The sequence below is a fragment of the Corvus moneduloides genome, chromosome 5, assembly GCF_009650955.1.
Source record: "Corvus moneduloides isolate bCorMon1 chromosome 5, bCorMon1.pri, whole genome shotgun sequence".
NCBI lineage: Eukaryota > Metazoa > Chordata > Aves > Passeriformes > Corvidae > Corvus > Corvus moneduloides.
Genome location: NC_045480.1, coordinates 69357795 through 69376178, shown reverse-complemented (window position 1 = coordinate 69376178; position 18384 = coordinate 69357795). Strand labels below are relative to the sequence as shown.

Genomic DNA, 18384 nt, shown 5'->3' with positions numbered 1-18384 from the left:
GCGCCTGAGGGAGCGGCGGCCGTGTCCAGGCAACTCCGTGTCCAGGGAAGCGGCGGGAGCGCCGGGAGCGCGGCCCCTCCGGTGAGACACCCGCACCGGCCCGGCAGGCACCCTCCGGCCTCCAGGAAGCGGCTAGGCTGTCGCCAGCGCAGTTCCGGTGTGTCCGCTCCAGGCAGCTTCCCTCTAGGCGTGTGGGGCCGGGGGGCCGGGAAGCACTTCTTCCCCCTCGCAATACTACGACATAATATTGAAGTGGACTTTCGGTGTGTGGGATGGAAAAAAATCAGCATTTTGGATTTGGAAAAGGGGCCTTTAGGGGAGCTGGAGAAAATGATGTGAATAAATTCCAGTACCTGAAGGGAACCTACAGGAAATATGGGGCAAGACTATTTACAAGGGCATATAGTGACAGGACAAGGGGGAATGGGTTCAAACCAACAGACAGTAGATTTAGATTGGATATTAGGAAGAAAGTCTTTATTGTAAGGGTGGTGAGGGACTGGAACAGGTTGCCCAGAGAAGTTGTGGATGCCCCATTCCTGGAAGTGTCCAAGGCCAGATTGGATGTGGCTCTGAGCAACCTGGTCTAGTGGAAGACGATCCTGCCCGTGGCAGGGGGATTGAAACTGGATGATCTTTAAGGTCCCTTCCCACCCAGACCATTCTGTGGTTCTGTGGTTTGAGCAAAAGAGGTACAGGACTCATGGTTCTCAATTCTTGGTGTGTATAACTTTGTTATTCAAAAAGGGAGCTTTATTTTAATCTATGTGGTGTGCCACGGGACCGTGGTGTGGAAGAGATTTTGAGGGAAAGAAGATTTGTTTTTGGTGTGTTACGAATGAATAGTTGGTCAAAACTTTAAAGTCTTGGCAGTTTGTAAGGTATGAAAAGGTGGCATTGCTTTTATTTCACTTAATGTATTCATGCATGCTAATTGGACTAAATAGAATTAGAATAAAATATGTTTTTCCAGACTTGAAGGTTAAAGTCAGTGGCATGACTGTTGTTACCAAGAAGGATCTACACAAAGCTCTTGAGTTTTGCATGTGATTTGTCTGTTTTGCTCTAGTGAAGTTTTGCCCTAAGTAAGGCAAATAACTGAAATTCCAGATAGCAGGACAGGAGGGAGGTGGTAGTTCCACACAGCCTGTACTGATGGAAATGTAAGGTACCATGGGAATTAACAACTCTTTACTATCAGCCAGCCAGAAACAATTCCATGGTTTTTTAACAGTGCACCATTTCAGCAACTCTGCCCATTGATTTCTCATAGTAGATGCACAGGATGAAGATCTGCTTTATACAGAGGAGAGCTGTATTCAGGGCTAGACTGTTAAAATCATTCTTCAGAGATTCATGCTGTGGTGTGCTGTGAGGATGGGGCAGTAATTTGTGCTCTGTTCACAGATGCTGCCCACTGCCCATGGCTTTCAGGGATGTGAATGCCAGGAGACACATTGGACTCCAGCAACTCTCATCCTTAGCATCCATTGGGAGAACATTCCTGGGGCCAATGAAATCACATAAATTCATTGTGGATGAAAGCACCAACCAGAGCACATTGATTTGTTCTGCTGTTAGACTGATTGAAAGTTTGGATTTGACAAGTGCTGCTGGACAGCTTCTTAATGAAACCATTCAGGCTCAGAACAAGGAGTTTAAGACTGGGATGAGTACCCTGTTGTTCCTGGTTGGAGCGTGGAGCAATGCTGTGGTAGAGTGCCTCCAGCAGAACGTTCCTGTTCCAGCAATAGTGTCTGTGATGTCTGAGGGGTTGAACTCTTGCTGTGAGAGAGTCCAGTGTCTTCAAATACCAATACATGACGTAAAGAAAGAGCTGTGTTCTAGCAGAGTTAGGCTAAAGGCTTTTGAAAGCAAAACTGGCCAAGCTGGACGTGACGGTCTTACAAATCCTTGGAATTTGCTATGTTTTCAGAGAGATATTTCTGCACCAGAAGAAATAATTCCAATAAATTCTAGTTCCCATCAAGGAGATGATTGTCATTTTAACAAGTGCCTGGTTTCATCTTTGGCTGGCTTTGGTTCAGTGGCTTCTCTTGTCAAAGCAGCGGGTGACAAAAGTTCATCTGTGTTGTCTGGAAGTGGTGTTACTGCATCCAGCTGTATCGCTGTCACACAGAAGTTAACCCACAGCAGACACTTCAGCACCCTAGGGAAAAGCCATTTTTCAAGTCAGCAAGGTAATTTTCAGGGATACCTTTCAGGACCATCAGCAGATCCATGTGGATGTTATGGTTTAGGACATTTGGCAATGGCTCTGAGCCACGGAAACCAGACCAGCGTGAAACTGCTACAAAGCATTGCTGCTTATCAGCAGGAGAGAGCAGAATGCAGCGGCTCTTCCCAGATTAACATCACAGAGATTGTGACGTGCTGCGTGCTAGGCCTGCCTGAGAGCTATTCCTGTGTCTCCCCAGGCTTTGTCACATTAGTGTCACCAGAGCAAGCCACAGTCATCAAACACTTTGCAGACAAACCCCTTCGGATTCTGCTGATGGATGGTGACCTCACGGAGCAGTATCGCCACTTAGGTTTTAACAGACCACAGAATGTAAGGACCATATTGGAGCATCCGAATCCACAGGGAGGCAGAGCAGGAGATGCGTGGCTAAGCAGAATGCTGGATATTCTGATGACCTTTGAAGTAAACCTGGTTTTGGTCAAAGGAAACGTGTGCGAGAACTTCATGGAAAGGTGCATCGGCAGCAGGATATTGGTAATTGGTTGTGTGGCTCGGGATGTGCTGTGTGCCTTTGGGGCGGCCACTGGTGCCCAGGCAGTGACGTACCTGAGCCAGCTGAACGCTTCCTGTGTTGGGAACGGGGCCCGGGCAGAGCTGTGGAAGGCCAGTGACGGGCGCGCGATGGATCTGGGTGAGCTGGTGCCAGCGCGGATCAGCGCGGGAGGCATCCCCCTGCTCACGGCCGTGCTCACCACTGCCCTGCCTTCCAAGGTGCAGCTCCTTGAAGACCAGTTCTGGACTTCGCTGTATCGACTCCATCACGCTCTTAAGGACGGGAAGGTTTTCCCTGGGGGTGGCGCGGTGGAGCTCTTGTGCCTCAGTCACATCCAGGTGCTCGCAGAGCAGCCCGAGCCCCTGGGAAATGACAAACCTGTGAGAGAGTTTCCCAGTCCCTGGCTGGCAGAGTATAAATCCATTGTGCTCCAGGCACTGGGAAGTGGCTGGAAGTCGTACCTCTCCGTGGTCCTGTGTAACACTGCAAAGGCCAGGTCAGAGCTGGAAGCGTGTGCTGCAGTGGATCATCACCTCCAGAAAGCGGCAGCCTGTGGGTCTCCTTCAGCTTATATTTTGGAAGAGTTTAAGAGAGGTGGAGTGCTCAGAGGTGGCTCTGATTCCTTCCCTGACCAGGTCACAGATTTAAAAGTTTGTGATAATGTTGCAGCCAAGACAGAGGCGTGGAGGAGAGCTCTGGGCCTGGTGCTGCTGGTGCTTCAAACAGACACTGAAATTATCACAGGCCCCACAAGGAACCAGCTCTTGAACTCGCCTGTGTCAGGTGAATTTATGTTTTTATAGGACTTTTCAGGATTTTTAAGTCCATGAGTCAGTGGGAGAAGCCCGGGTGCAACTACTTGTCTTTATAAAGCAAACAGTGAGATGTGATTGTGACTTTAGAATGTAACAGCAGAAGTCAGAATGAGAGACAGCCACAAGGTAATTTCTTACTTCTAGAAATGGGAACTAAATAACAAACAAAAATCTCTTGTGGGTTTACCTCTAAGCCCAGCCGTGCATTTCTAGCTAATGGTATTGCCTGTACGGATGTCTCCTAATGTCTTCTAAAGAAAGGTAGAGATCTCTTACATAACATGGCTGTACTTGTGTTACATGAAAGAATATAGTGTAATTATTTCTAAATTAATACCTTTTTCCTAATTTCTCTGCACTGCAAATGTAAGAGTTAAACTTGAAATAATGTGAACGTTACATTTTATGCTGAGAGATTGTATGAATCGACTCTATTTTTGCATATTTATGTGCTCCATATATCTCCTGTTTCCCAGTATATACCCTCTGGAATTTCTCTGGTTTTGACCGGTCCAGGCTGAATCCTCCTTTTGGTATTACAGACTGGATGCATCTCTACACAGAATTTTCTTTTAAATTGCCAACTGGATTTGTAGATTATTTCCATGGGGTCTTTCAGCTATCCTTGCAGAGAGGAAAATGTTGCTGTAAGTTTTAGGTGTTGGCTAACAACTGGAAATGAATCTATCCTGGTGATTGAGGCAAGGCATTTTTGCTGTGTTACAGCACTGACAGTTTGAAAGCTGGGCACTGGAGAACTGGCACTTCATTGCAAGAAAGAGGTGTGTAACTATGGAGATATTTTTTTCTGAACTTGGCATTCTGAGTCACCTTGAAAGTGAAATGTCTCACCAGTCTGGTGAAAATAGAATGGAAAACGAATGGAAATGGTGATGCTAAGGAGGTTCCTTGACTTCAAGAACTTTCTCATTAAAATGCTCATGGCTGGCAGCACAGATAATGAAATTCATACACAAATAAGGTTGAGATCCTTACGGGGGTGTCTGTGCGTGTATTAAAGTCGTGTTACGTTTCTGACCTGAAACGAAACATTTTGGTTTGCTATCAGACCCCAGCATTCAGTGGATTTTGGCAAAATCTCATCAGTACTACAGGGGTTTATAATTTTAATTTGGAACAGTAGTTCCTAACAGCATAAGGGTCTTGTTATATTAAAGTTCTGATCATCCTGAAGTTACGTGTTCATTATTAATCAGTTGGCAAATTGATGTGTAGCTGCTTGGCCACATTCTTGGTGTACCAAGATGTGAGAGAGAAAGAGACTGGTAGATCAAAAAAGGCAAAAGGAGCTGGGGGCTGTTAAGTGAGAATTAAATGAAAACACAACATATAAATAAACAAACTCTGCTGCTCTGCAAGGGTTTGCAGCTCATGTTTGGCTTCACACTGTTTTTCTTGATCCTCCTGTGCTGAACATTGCATAACCCCTGTTCCCAGGAAAAGATCTACTTGCACTTTATTTGAATAATAGAGTGAAATGTGTTATGGAAAATCTGTGGACATGAATTGTATTGAGGTGGTCCAACATCTATTTATGGGCTCTTAGACACTGGGAGCTGACGCACCAAATGTTGAGAAAGTCCAAAATGACGTAATTTTTCCAATCAGGCTTTTAAAAAGCACATAATGATATATTTAAATGTGATGCCAAAACCAGGACAAGAGGTTTTCTAAAAAGCTGTTGGATGTTACATTTTGATTAATTAACGCTTGTTTTTCTACAGTGAAATGGAACATTTTATGAACTAGGTAGATCCTGTATCCTGGGTTACTTAAAATTGTCTCTTTGGTATGCACAGAAGATTAACATGCATGTCTCCTCAAGACATCCTCTCCTCCAATTTGGAATACAACATACTGGTGTGGCTCCCTCAGCCTCAGATCTCTTAAAGCTCTCTGCACCATGGAATGGAGATCCTGTGCCTGTCTGCCATGGCGCCCGGCACAGGGAATGATTTCAACATCTGCCACGGGCAATTTCAGCTCCTGCCAGGCAGAGGCTTCTCCTCTGGACACAAAGGCTGTTTGTGTAGAGTATGGTGTGATGGGAGAGCTAAGCTTTTACATGTGATGTGCTTGGGAAATTGGGAGATGGCAGAGATTTCAGGGAGTTGGCACATCTTGCTCCCTGCTGGAACCAAGTCCCAGTCAGGTGCCTCGTTTCTCCCTTGCGTCCCAGTATCATCATTCCCAGCTCACTCCACCTTCTGTTTAGGGCTGATTGCTTTGTATTTCATATTTCTCTTTATAAAGCAAATTTTTAGGCCTCTGCTCCTTGAGGATTTCCTGAAACGTGGCACAGATCTTAATCATAGCAACCAGACCCTTGTCCCAAGCTGGGCCAGCCTGGAGGGCAGAGCCACCTGCAAGTTCTGGCCCTGTATGGGATATAGACCAGTGATCAGTGGCTGTCAAGAGGCACCCGAGAGTTTGCCTGCTACCAGGTGTGCTAAAAATGTGAGCTCGAAAATGTAGGAGACTGTGTGTACCTACAAGGGTCTCCAGGCAGGAAAAGGAGTGACTGTGGGAGGGTGGGGCTGAGGAGAAAACATCCATACTGTTTGTTTGCACTGAACTCCTTTAGCTATCCCAAACCAGGGCTGCTGGAGAGACTGGGAGAACATTTTCCTTTTTATTTTTTTAGAGGAGAGAGTTGGAGAGGGGAAGTGAATCTAGGAGAAAAGTTACGGAGTGGCAAGAGATTTTCAGCTCTGCTCACAAGGACAAGGCAACTGGCAGGCCTGAGTCATCCCATCAGTCACAGTGCCAGCAGAAAATCATTCTTGCAGTATCAAGAACTGACCTTCCTCCGTGCAAAGCAGGTTGGCTTCCCATAACCAACTCAGGCAGGGCATCTGCAGGAGCTGAACCAACATCACCAGGTATCAAGTGAATGAAATGTCTTGTTACTGATTTTTTTTTAAATCTTTCTGTGTGTAAACTCTATAAAACTCCTGTGCAAAGTCCGTGTTACGTGACAGTGCCATACTGAAATGGGACTGAGCTGCTGCTTCAAGGAAGGGCTTGCTGTTCTGGAACCTGCTGAGTTGCCAGGACTGCTGTGAACAACAGGCACTTCTGGGAGTAACAGAGGCTCACTACAAGCCTTACAATTTGTTTTACCCAGTTTTATCCCTCTCTCTGTAGATCGGCAATCCTTTCGAGATAATTCCACACCAGTACAGTCAGAGCAGTTTGTATGACATCATCTGGAAAAAAATCAAAAAATCGCAGATTAATTCTGCCACTTGCCACCAGCATTGTTGCATTAATTAACCATTTATTGCAAAGTTGCACGACCAAGACCTTTCTTTTCTAACCAAGCATGAATAGATCTGCAATCTTAAAGGGCTTTTTCTTTATAGATAATGTTGCTCCAAGAACTAATGTCCCCAGGGATGATTCCAGCACAGGTGACAGGAGAGTGAGAATAGCTGAGGTGTGTGCACAAACCAGAGACTGGGCTTGATCCTGAATAGGGGGAGGAAGAAAAGCACACACCCCTCTATTTGTTTTGGCTTCCTACCTGTTTATTCTGCCAGTAATACCCGTTTCTGTAGACTTTTGAGGAGTACCCACAGTGGTGTCTTTGGCTGATTTCAGTGCTGGTTTGCTGTGAGTACTGGGATTCAGTTTGTTGCATTATGTCCCTGAAAACTTTGTAGGGACAAGGACAGTTTGGGGCAGAGATGCAGAATGGAGGGAAAGCGTAGTTGCCCAACTTCTCCTTCCACATCAGGCACCAGATGACCCCTGGGGAGTAGCTTCCTGTCACATTTAATCCAAGCCTGAGTTTCCCAGCACCATCCCAGCAGCCATGTGTTCCCATGGTGAGACATGTTTGGGAGGAATCTTTTTCAGAGGGGTGGAAAGAAAGGCTGGGCCATGATCATGCACAGATGGTGAAAGAGCTCATGAGAAGGGGGAGAAGGCAAGGGCTGTATTTGGTTTCCCTGCCTAGCAGAGATTCAAAACAAAAAAGTTCAAAAGGAATTCTTTCCTTGGGGACCAAGTGCTACTCCAAACAATAGGATTGTTTTTTCATTATTGTAGGAGTAGTAAAGATAGCATGCAGTTTTTGTTTAGAAGTAATGGGAATACTGACCCCTGACTGTGTTTTATTCCAGCTGAAATCAGTAGAATGGGGTTTAGTGCTATTCACAACTTTTGTCCAGTGTGTTGTGAGACCAAATATTTAACCAGCATTGCAGATTTGGAGAGATGACTGAAAATAACACAGTTGGTGAACTTATTTATTTCCAAGGTATAATTTGAGTCACTGCTTTCACTGACTAAACTTAAAAACAAAACAAAACCGAACAACAGAAACGTTCTATTTGTTAGGACTGGAGAGCCCGAATAACCGCAGAGGATTTGTATAAAATAAATTTTATTTATAAATGTACATATATACACACATTCTGGAGCAGAACAGTTTCTCAATCAGCAACATTATAGAGTAGTCATACAACTCTGATCTGATTCACCTCCTGTTTATGTCTTCTTTGGGGTATTAATTCCTGCATTCCATCTGCTGCTCCCTGCATTTGCAACTCTGCCTGTGAGTCACAGCTCCAGGATACCAGTTTTAGAGCACGATTCCACATGTGTAATTCCCTATCAGTATAGTGTTTTTGCTTCCCTACAGTGATGAAAATTAACGGGTACACCTGCAGCAATACAGATATGTTGATTAGATCAGTTTAATTAACTGGCAAAGTCCTGCTAATACAACATTATTCCAGTTCCCTGAGTATTCTTTGCTCAAGGTAAGGGGCAGTCAGTGCTCAGCACTTCCCTTGGTTTCTGTGAGCACTGTTTAAATAACCATCTCAATCATCCCATCCAAGTTCTGGTGCCTTCTGGAGCTGTTTAGCTGGGACAGAGTTGCTGATGGCTGCCAGAAGCCTGGAAACTCAGATGTCATTGGCAGTAAGAGAGCTTTACTGGAACTGAAGCCCAAATCTCTCTTTGTTTATCTGAAGTACCAGGCAGTTAGCTTGAAAAAATGGTAATTTATTGTGACCCTGGCTGTGCAATTATTCAGGCTTGTAATTGACATCTCAAACACAAAAGCAGTGCTGTAAATAAGCTCTGCTCTTGTATTTGAGAATTGCCAAACGTCAGATCAGTATTTGCTGCACACGGAGTTACTGTGGCTAATTTGGGAACTGCTCTCAGGTCTCAGCTCCAGTGCTGGATACTCGGGACTGTTTCCCAGCAGAGCTTGAGGAGGACCTCCAGCCTCCCAGATTCCTCTAACAACCATTCATAAGGCCAGTGAAATGATGGAAGAAGAGAGAAATTTCAAGGCCAGGAGAAGCTGGATGAAATCCAGGGTCTCTTATTTGCTCACATCTCATTATTAAACAGACTTCCTATTATTAAAGTGCTGAAGAAAGGTCTTCCAAAAATACAGGAGCTAATTTAAAAGACTTTTTCCTGTGCCAAGAGGTGCTGTTTGAATTAACTGTGTTTGTTCACCTTGAATGGGCATTCCCTGATGCTTTTGCTGATGTGCATGTGTGACAAGATGTCATTTTCCTGATAGGTTATTCTCAGGAGACTGGAGGGGAAGGGGAAATGACACCTTGGTCCTGAATTAATACAGGGACCACTCCCTTTCTCATTAAAAACATCAGTGAAGTTTTCATGGCTTTGGGGAGTTGGTCTCTAAGAAACAGAATTTTGCAAAACTGTGGTCGTCCTTCCTCCCTCTTCTGAATACTGGCAAAGGGTGACTTTTGGATATTTCTTGGTGGCAAGAAATGTAAAATTGAAGACTGCAGATGATGAGGAGTGGCTTCATTAAAAGCCACTCTGTTTTCAGATGAACCTCTAATAAGCTCTGGTAGCAATGACCACTGGTTAAGGATGACATGGAAAACATTTCCTTCAGAGATGCAATGGGTTGAGCTGTGCCTTCCACAGAAGAATTTGATGAGGATTAGAAGCCCAGCATCCCTAGGCTAAGGGATGCCTCCTGCAGGGAATGTCACTTAGGAAGAACAGTCAGGAAACAGGTATATCCAGGTCTGTCAATCGGTTTCTTATTTTAAAACTGCAAACTCTATGGAGAAGAAACTCCTTATTCATATGGTACGTAACAAAATGAGGCCTTGGATAATGAGCAGGAGTCAGAATTACTGTAGTAATGAATGAATGTTTGATGTCATCAAAGATTTGGCTTCTTCACCTTGAAAGACATTTCCTTGGTTTGCAAACCTGATGAACCTGACGGAATTTGTCTAAAAGCCTTTTACATTACTTGGCCATACACAATTCCCACAAGTCTGAACTCCATAAGGATAATATCAGAGTAGCTCTTGGAGAGTAATAGTAAACTTTGACAATGAACACAGTAGCTCTTTTTTGGAATGAGGGTGAAAATTAAACCACAGCAGTTAAAATGTGCCAAGCAGAGCTCTGAGTAGTCCTACAACGCACAGTGCAAACTCAGTGGAGCAGAATGGTTCCTCTGCATCCGAACAGGCATGTTGGCAGAATGGAAGGAATGTTGTCCTTTCAAATGCCTGGGAAATGAAGTGAGACCACAGCATACGTGTGAGGGGTTGGAGTTTCACTAATTCTTTTTAACATCTCTTTGAAAGAATTCCCCACAATCTGCAGTCATTTCTTTTACATTCAATCTCTTTATTTATGGCTTTAATACTAATCTTCAGTGTTGGATCTCTGTCTGTCTGTCTTGGTCTGACAAAAATGTTGGGAGCTCTCTCTTGTCATGTTTCCTGTATCACTGATGCAGTGCTGGGTCAGGCAGATTTGTAGCAATGTTTTTAATATTGCAAGCAAAAGATGAACAGACTTTATTGCTGCAGATTTGAGGAAAATCCTTCTTTCTCCTCTTTGGTTTAGTTGGGGTTGTTTTGGTTGTTTGTTTTTTTTTTTTTTTTTTAAGTGGAAACTTAATTTGCTTTTTTAGAATTGTGCTTTCATCTGTGTCTGCCTCTTCCCCTGCTCTGTTTGCTCTTGAGTCCCCAAAATTAGCAAGAGTAATGTTCTAGTTTGCAGTGCAGTAGGAAAGAATAACTTGACTTTCTAAAATGTAATAAACAGTGCTAGACCTGGAACAAGTACAAAACCTTCAGACAAGGTGAAAGCCCCCAGAAGAATACCTCTATTCAAAATGTCTGTGGATGTCTGCAAATACTGCCAGCAGCTTAAGTCTTGTCCTTTTCCTTTCCAAACATGTGTATTAGGTTTGCCTTTAAAAATACATACTGTATCCCTGAACTCTTCCACGCTCCTAGTCAAAGAAGGTAGTATTTCCTTTAGACCAGCTGATTCATACATAAAATAAAAGCTGTGAGACATTATTTTGGTCTTGGTTGTTTCCCTCTTGTGATATTGGATGGAAAACATTCTCTTTGAAATACGCAAGTGTTAAAACCAGCAATCATCTCTAGCTGTTGAGGGTTACCTGGCTCAACATCTCAGGAATTCCACCAGGCTCAAATCCAGTTGCACCTGATCCGCTCCAGCTCTATTTAAAATGTCCCTTATCCTCCAGGACCTGTCTGTGCTATACAGCAAATGCTACAAATCTGTACACTGCACTTCATTTCTTCCTTGTGTTTTGGTTTTGAATAGAACTAACTATGATCTTCCCTCCTCTTGGTTTTTTTACAACAAAATATCTGATCTGCAGACAGGACAAAAAGGTTTTATTTTGTCTATGAAGCTCAGCTACAGACTTACCTTTCTATTAAGTTAAATCAGTGAAGGTAAAGCCGTTACATCACACAACCTCTTCTGTACCTATGTCTCTAAATGCACATGAAATGACTTAGAATAATATACTTAGCAGATCAGGGTAATTTATTCCTTAAATATGAGCTTTGTCATTATTTTGGGGTCAAATATGATGGAGTGAGAGACTGTCTGTTGTTTAATGTGTCATCTGTTCCACCTGGGTGACACCCATCTGTTTGAGTGTCCCAAGCAGAGGCTAATTTTGTAGCTGTGCTGTTGCCAGCAGCCTGAGAAAGATTCTTTGTGGCATTTATTTACTCCTTTTTATTTGCTGTAAAATCACTGCTGATTACAGCCTGAGTTTCTCTTTGTGGTCAGATGAGAGCAACAGCGAAAATTCCACTGAAATTTAACTTACTGGGAAGGAGCCATAAGTGGTCTAGGATTTATTCTTGGATTATTTTGTTATGTCACCATCTTTTATTAGCTGATAATTTCCTGTTCATCGATGACAGGACAGTCACACAGCATATCCTCTGCAGTGGAGGTTGTCCCTACATGAGTAGCTTTTTGTATTTAAAGTCTAGGCAAGAGAGAATTCTTCCTAGGCATAAAAAAATGTGCATGGAAGGAAGGGATTAATGTTAAGCTGATGGCCTCGTCATCTGATTTGGCCTCTTAAATCCTTCTGGAAGTGCCAGGTCCAGGAATTCCCCCAATTAATTTTCTTACAATCCCCTCTGTATTCTGCTTCTAACGAAGTCCTGTGAGAATGACTGTAACAGATGAGAAAATTAACTGAGATTTGAATCACATTTGAAATTGGCAGGAAGGTGAGGGGCTTAAAGCCAAGCTCCACAACATCCTCAAATACGGAATATTTGGGATCAAAAACCCTGTGTTTGCTTCTGAGGAGAACTAGGGCCACTTGTGATTTGCTGCAATCAATCAAGACTTTGCAGTCCCATCAAAGAAATGTCACTGGGAATGAAGTGCATGGAAAGGAGAGTCACCCTGGAGGCTTGCCTGGGGGACAGCACCAACAGTGGCTGGGACCCCCTTCCTGGAGTTATCTGGAGTGTGGAAAAGCCAGGGTGCAGAATATAATATTTTTGTCCATTTTTTGTTGCTGTTGTGTTGTTTGAGTTTTTTTAATAAGTTAATTGGGGCTACAGTTAATTGATAATTGGGATACCTGGGAGAACTGTGTGAGCTGGTCAGATATAATTCTGAAGGCATTAATTACATATTGCCAATATTTCAAACCATAATTGGAGATCAATGTTATAGGTATGTTGCAGCCTTTGCAGTAATCTGAAGCAGCTCAAAATTTCACAAGAAATTTTGGAGACAAGTAACCACTTGAAGCCTAAAACTGTTCTACTGTCATTATTGCTCTTTGTTTTAATTTTTAAATCTTGCAATTAGTGTTCTTAAAAAAATAATAAATAAAGCAAAAGGCAAATACAGACCATCTGTGAAACAGAAATTGTTAAAAGCTGCATCCACGGGGATCTCTGGGAAGAGTGCCACAACACAACTGAGCATTCAGTCAGCATGATATAATTACAAATTAAGCATCTCTAAAACAAATTCCAAATTGAAAATAAAAATCCATTCTGCTTATTTCTTTGTGGTAGAGGACCCCACTTTTAGAAATTACCATCTATTGTCCTGCAAACTGCAGGGTCTGTGGGGTCTGCATGCCCTCCACAGTTTCTTGGAGGGGGCACCTCATGGGGCACTGCTTGAATCCGTCCTTCAGTCAAGAGACCGAGTGCGGGAGGACTTTGAGCAAGTCGGGAGCTCGCTGTGTTTTTTAGAGCTCTGGCATAACGGCAGGTAGTGCTGTTCTGTACGGATGGCGTGTAGAAATGTGCCTCTTGTTCCAGGAAATGCCTTATTCAGTTCATGTCAACTGCATTCATTTAAATAACGGGCCCCCGGCGATGAGATGTTGAGACAGAATCTTTTTACACTTGAACCAGAGCACAGTCTCCAGTGCTCTCTCATTTCTTGACTTTATCTAAAGGAACATTTTGCTGGCTTAAGCCAGGCTGGATCTGATGGCTCTTGGGACATGCTTGAGGTAAAAGTGCTTTCAGCAAAGTCATCTAAGTATTTGTAATAACAACTTACGTTATTGTTTACTGCTGTATTTCCAAGAGGAACAAATGGAAACTTTAGTACTTGAAAAAGAAAAGCCAGAAAAAGAATTCTGTAAATAAATGAAATGGATGACGACACAATATTTAAGATTATTGCTGAACAATTTTGTCATTTAAACCAGACTGGTTTTTTCTAGACACATCCTGCCTTTCACAGAAGAACGTTACCCTCAGTTGTAGAGGTTAGATCCATATGTTAAATAGATCTGTCCTCTCCATGAAAACCAGAAGTATTCCTAAGAACTGAAGATGACTGTAATAAAACAAAAATCTCCGGAATAAAATGTCTCCATGAAAATCAGATTAATCCTGAGACTGAATAAAGAAATTAGTTTCTCATGGAGGTTCAAAGTAGCTGCAATAAAATGGTTTGACCAGTCAGGCACAAAATAGTACACCAAACATGACACAGTTTTTGGAACCTTCCTAATTTAAAACAAAAGGAAAATCCTCTACCTCATATATGGAATTGTAAATAAATAATCCGTTATTAAGATGTTTTGAATAGAAACTGAATTTTCTGCTTTGAAGAGGGGCATAAACCAATGGCTTTTAAGGGAAGGCTCATCAGAGTTTCCTTGGGGTATTTAAAACCAATGAGGATGTCCTTGGTAAACACAAAAATGTAAAAATGCAAGCTTTTGTGCTTGTTGTTTTGTTTTTACCTTATGACATTGTTGTAGAAATAGAAACCATGTATTTAATTGTGAATTTCTTTACTTGGTTTTGGAACTTCAACCTTAAATTTTTCAATACCTCTGAAGGGAGATGATTTAATATCAGAATTCTGTTTGATGTGCATTGTAAGCTTTACTCTGGTCTCAAAAGCTCTTGTTTCTGATTGCAATCAGCACCAGTGTATTTCTTTACTAGAAAGGTTGTCTGGGGAAATAATTGCTATTATTTATATTAAGTCTGTTCGTCTCTATATTTCCACTTCTCCTCCGTTCCCTCGTGTCCTAGGTGTGTTAAATCAGGAAGTCTCAGCACTGCTGTTATCTGATCGGTGCTTCCTGGCTTTCCACCATCTGAGAAACTATTCCCTGGACAAAATGCTTTCTGGAATAAGCCTTCTGTGCCTCATGGGATAAAGATCAGCAGCAGCAGCCCAGAGCTGTTATGCTTAGTCAACTTAAAATGACAGCTGCCATTAATAACAATTAGAGCTCATTAAAACCAAGTCCATTGGGGTTCTTATGAAGTGAATACCTTCTTGCTCACTGGTTATTTAAGTGATGTACAGACTGTCAAGCAGACAACAACAGCACTGACTGGAGAGACACTATGAATCCAGCTGACTTCCCCCACTTTCAATCCTCCAGAGACTGCTGACAAAATAATTGAGATTCTTCCCTTTCCAGTGAATAAGAAATGCTGAGTAAAAGGATATTACATAAATTGGCTGACATTTGGAGTGGACCAGCTAATTCTCATTGCCTCGTGTGTGGTGGCTGTGTGTGTATGTGCACATGTGCCTGGTGTTGTCAATGAGCTCCCTGCCCACTCCCCTCTGCTCCCAGCAGCCTGCTGGGAGGCTGAATTTTGGGAGTTACGTAAGAGACAGTCTAGGAAAACATCCCAGCCATTTGGAATTTACCCTCAGCACTAACCTCTTTCCTCCATTGTGTCATGCACTTTAAAAAATTATTTTTTGTTTAGTGGCGTGATGGGGATGTGTCTCATCTGAAAAAATGAGGTCTGTCTGTTGTGGGGAGGGAGTTGGGTGTACCAAAATTGACTTTTGCTTGCTTCTGCTTTCCATGGGCTGTGGCTGCAGTCCCTGGAGTCAAAAATCTCTCCTTTCTCTAACAACTGGGAGTTAAAGATTACCAAGGGCAGTTGTGCAGTAAAGGGAGATAAAAATGAGCTGTTAGGGATGTATCTTTACCCTGCTGGCAGCTGCTTCCTGGGAAAGGGCTAGCAGCAGGTACTGTGTCTACAAACACTTCTGACAAATTATTTCCCTTAAAAAGTAACAAAAAGTAATGTTGTGAGATTATACTTTATGGCCAGTGAAGATGGGGTCACACCTAGTTTGAATAGATCGGTGTGAAAATAATAAAACAATAAAATTGCAGTGAAAGTGCATTTCACCAGGAACATCACTTGTTGCTATGTGTAACCCTCCTCTGAGCTGTGCTCATTCTGAATGCTGCTTCATATTCCTGCAAATTTGTACAGAGTTTTATCCAATAAGTTTTGGTTGGCCTGTCTTATAACACCAGAAGAACACTCCAGTAAATTTTTCTTATACTACTTTGGAACCCTGTTACTTTATTACATGTGATTTTTCTCTTGTGGCCTAGAAGCTTAATCCTGATTCCGCTCAAGTTTAAGAGCAAAGATCTTAGTAATATTTGTGTTTTCTTTTAAAAGTGGTTGGGATCAGACCTCTAGCCCCTGCCTCTGCTTTGTAGTGTACTGAAGATACTGGTTTTAAAAGTGGGGAATTTCTTAAACATTCTGATTTCGATCTTTTGGAGGTTGAAATACCTGAGAGTTCAGCTCCATACAACAGAGCAGGAATTACAGCTAAACCCCTCCCAGTACCGCTGCTTTTCATATGCTAAAATCAAATTCAGACAGGAGGTAAGCAAATGCAACTCCTTTGTTTACACTCATTTGTACCACATCTGAATTCTGGCCAGTTCCATCCAGTCTCCTAAGCTAATTGCATACAGTATGTTCCAGTCTTCTCACCCCATTGCTTACAGCACGATTTGCCTTTCTTGCATGTAACCATCCTGGAAAAAAGACTCGTGTCTGAGAGGTAATGTAATTGTGTTTTCAGTTATCCCCTGTGGGAGTAATCCAAACATCATAATATAAGCTAACCTCTGTTTTAAAGATGGTACACAAAGCTCATGTAAAGAATCTGAAATAAGAATAGAGACTATTCAGTGCTGATTTATTTTGTATGTGAGTGGAAGAACAAAGGTGACTGCTTCATTCCTAACAACCAACCTATTCACGTCTGTAGTCCCCTAACACAGGATATAGCAACACACATGCTGCAGCTTTTTTCCTAGGCCACTAGGAATTTGGTGGTGTGTCTTGGGCATGTGGCAGCCTAAAAGCATTTGTTCACCCCTTCATAATTTTCAGGGGCCTCCTTTCCTTCCTCTTTGCAGAAAAAGTACTTCCATCTGTTAAGTACAGTTGCGTAAAAAAAAAAAAAGCTGAATAAAGTTACAAATGATGGTTTTTACTTTTTTTTTTTTTACACAAATCACTTCATCATTATTTTTGTCACATTTTTACTCTGTTGTCCTTAGTGCACGTCCTAGACCCAGGCAGTTTCACATATGTGATGCATGGAGCCAGGACTTCTAGTGAGAGCTGGCTGGGAACTCAAATGTCTTAAAAACAATGGCTGCCATCAACAGTTCAAAGAGTCCAATAGATTTTTAAGGGATTTGGATTGAGGCCTGAACTGACTTCAGAGTGCCGAGATGCTTTATTGGTGCTTAATTTGGAGAGCATGGCAGATGTCTGGGAATCAACTGTTTGAAATGGCAGGCAACATAGGGAAACCCTAAAATATTAATTTCTCTAGAAGCTTATGCTCAGGGCATTGAAGGTGAGAGTGTAATGAAGAATGACAGAAAAGGTTTGTCATCAAGCTAACAACTCCAGTGACATGAGTTTAATTGTAATCATCCCCTAAACTTGAAAAAGGTTTTAAACAGAGCTCCCAAATACGTTCAGTTGCCTCCTGAAACACTAATTGTGTGTGTCTGGCAGTTGTGTGGCACTGGCCAGACTGCATTAAACACGGAATCAAGTTGGTTCAAAACAACAGTTGAACTAATTGTTTAATAAAATCACAGATTTCGTTAGATGATTAACCTAACTTTATATTTTTTATAGGCTCTGGAGAAAACTTGCGTTGGCAATAACTCATTCCTTGTATTGCACTTGCTACTTCTTCCTGCTCTCCTGCCCTGAGCTCCTGAATTTTTGCTGTGATATTTATAACTGTCTCATCTATTTGCCTTTATGGAGCATGGAGACTTCTAGAAACCAGACAAGAGTACACAATATGGATGGAGAAAGGCTGGAAAGGGATTGGCTCTAGTGCTTATGGAAAAACCCCAAAAAACATCATAAGGAAAGGCTCTTTTTTGTCCTTCCTAAGTAAAATCTTTGGGCTGTACTCAGGTTGCACTCAGGTTCACCTTCTCCTTCAGAATATCTGAAACTTTTGTTTGCCAAAGATCACAGTTCTCTGCTGCTCCATTCTGTTCTCCATTCCACAGCCACAGCTGGGAAAAGTATTTATTCTCATCCATGTCTCTGTGGTGAAACTGGCCACTAGGAAAAAAAACAGCGTTCCATAAAAATAACTCTGCTCAATAATAAATTTGTGCATGAGGTCATATTCTTAACCTGAAAATAAATAGCTAAATATTAAGGAAAAAAAAAAAAGGTCCAAGAAAGCAGCAAGCAGTTTATAAGGAAGAAAGGAGAACCACAGTTCAGCAACTAATAAACTAAGGATGCCTTATGGGCTACTTGGTATGCTGTGAGAAGGAGATTGGAATAAATAATTGGCCTTGAAAGTCATCTCTACAAATATCCTCAATAAAAATGAAGTAGTTGGCATGGCACTGGTGTCACCTTACAGTGTCTGTGATGGTGGGGTTGTGACAGGAGACCTGTTAGTGAAAATTACAGGAATTGTTCAGGATGAGATGAACTCATTTGATGGAGGGCTGTAAAGGCCCTTGTATATTTTTCTTGGGAAAACACAAGTGCTGTAGGTAAAAATATTTCAGTACCTTCATTTGATTGTTATCTGCGTGCGCTAAAAATACCATCTGGAAATGGCTGCCAGAGAAGTCAGTGAGAGGTGCTATTTGAAGGGTGTGAGTAAAAAAGTAATGTTACCATAAATTCCAACCAAGTAGG

The 18384-nt window shown here is 42.3% G+C and overlaps 1 protein-coding gene and 1 long non-coding RNA gene across 3 annotated transcripts; both read left to right on the top strand.

The window, feature by feature from the left end:
• The first annotated feature begins 2 nt into the window (after positions 1-2).
• Positions 3-6360, top strand: BBS12 (Bardet-Biedl syndrome 12). Of its 2 annotated transcripts, XM_032109157.1 has the most exons (3): positions 3-81; positions 1408-3539; positions 6237-6360. In XM_032109157.1, the coding sequence occupies exons 2-3, from the start codon at positions 1424-1426 to the stop codon at positions 6260-6262; spliced, it is 2142 nt and encodes a 713-aa protein (XP_031965048.1). In that variant the 5' UTR covers positions 3-81; positions 1408-1423; the 3' UTR covers positions 6263-6360. The 2 variants fall into 2 exon arrangements, with proteins under 2 accessions (XP_031965048.1, XP_031965049.1); XM_032109158.1 differs by lacking the exons at positions 3-81; positions 6237-6360 and adding an exon at positions 88-263 and having other exon boundaries at positions 1408-4964.
• Positions 6361-6388: 28 nt separating this feature from the next.
• LOC116444097 lies at positions 6389-15729 on the top strand. The gene is made up of 2 exons (XR_004240208.1): positions 6389-6474; positions 14437-15729. It is a non-coding gene; the product is annotated as an uncharacterized LOC116444097 (long non-coding RNA).
• The last annotated feature ends 2655 nt before the right edge of the window (positions 15730-18384 follow it).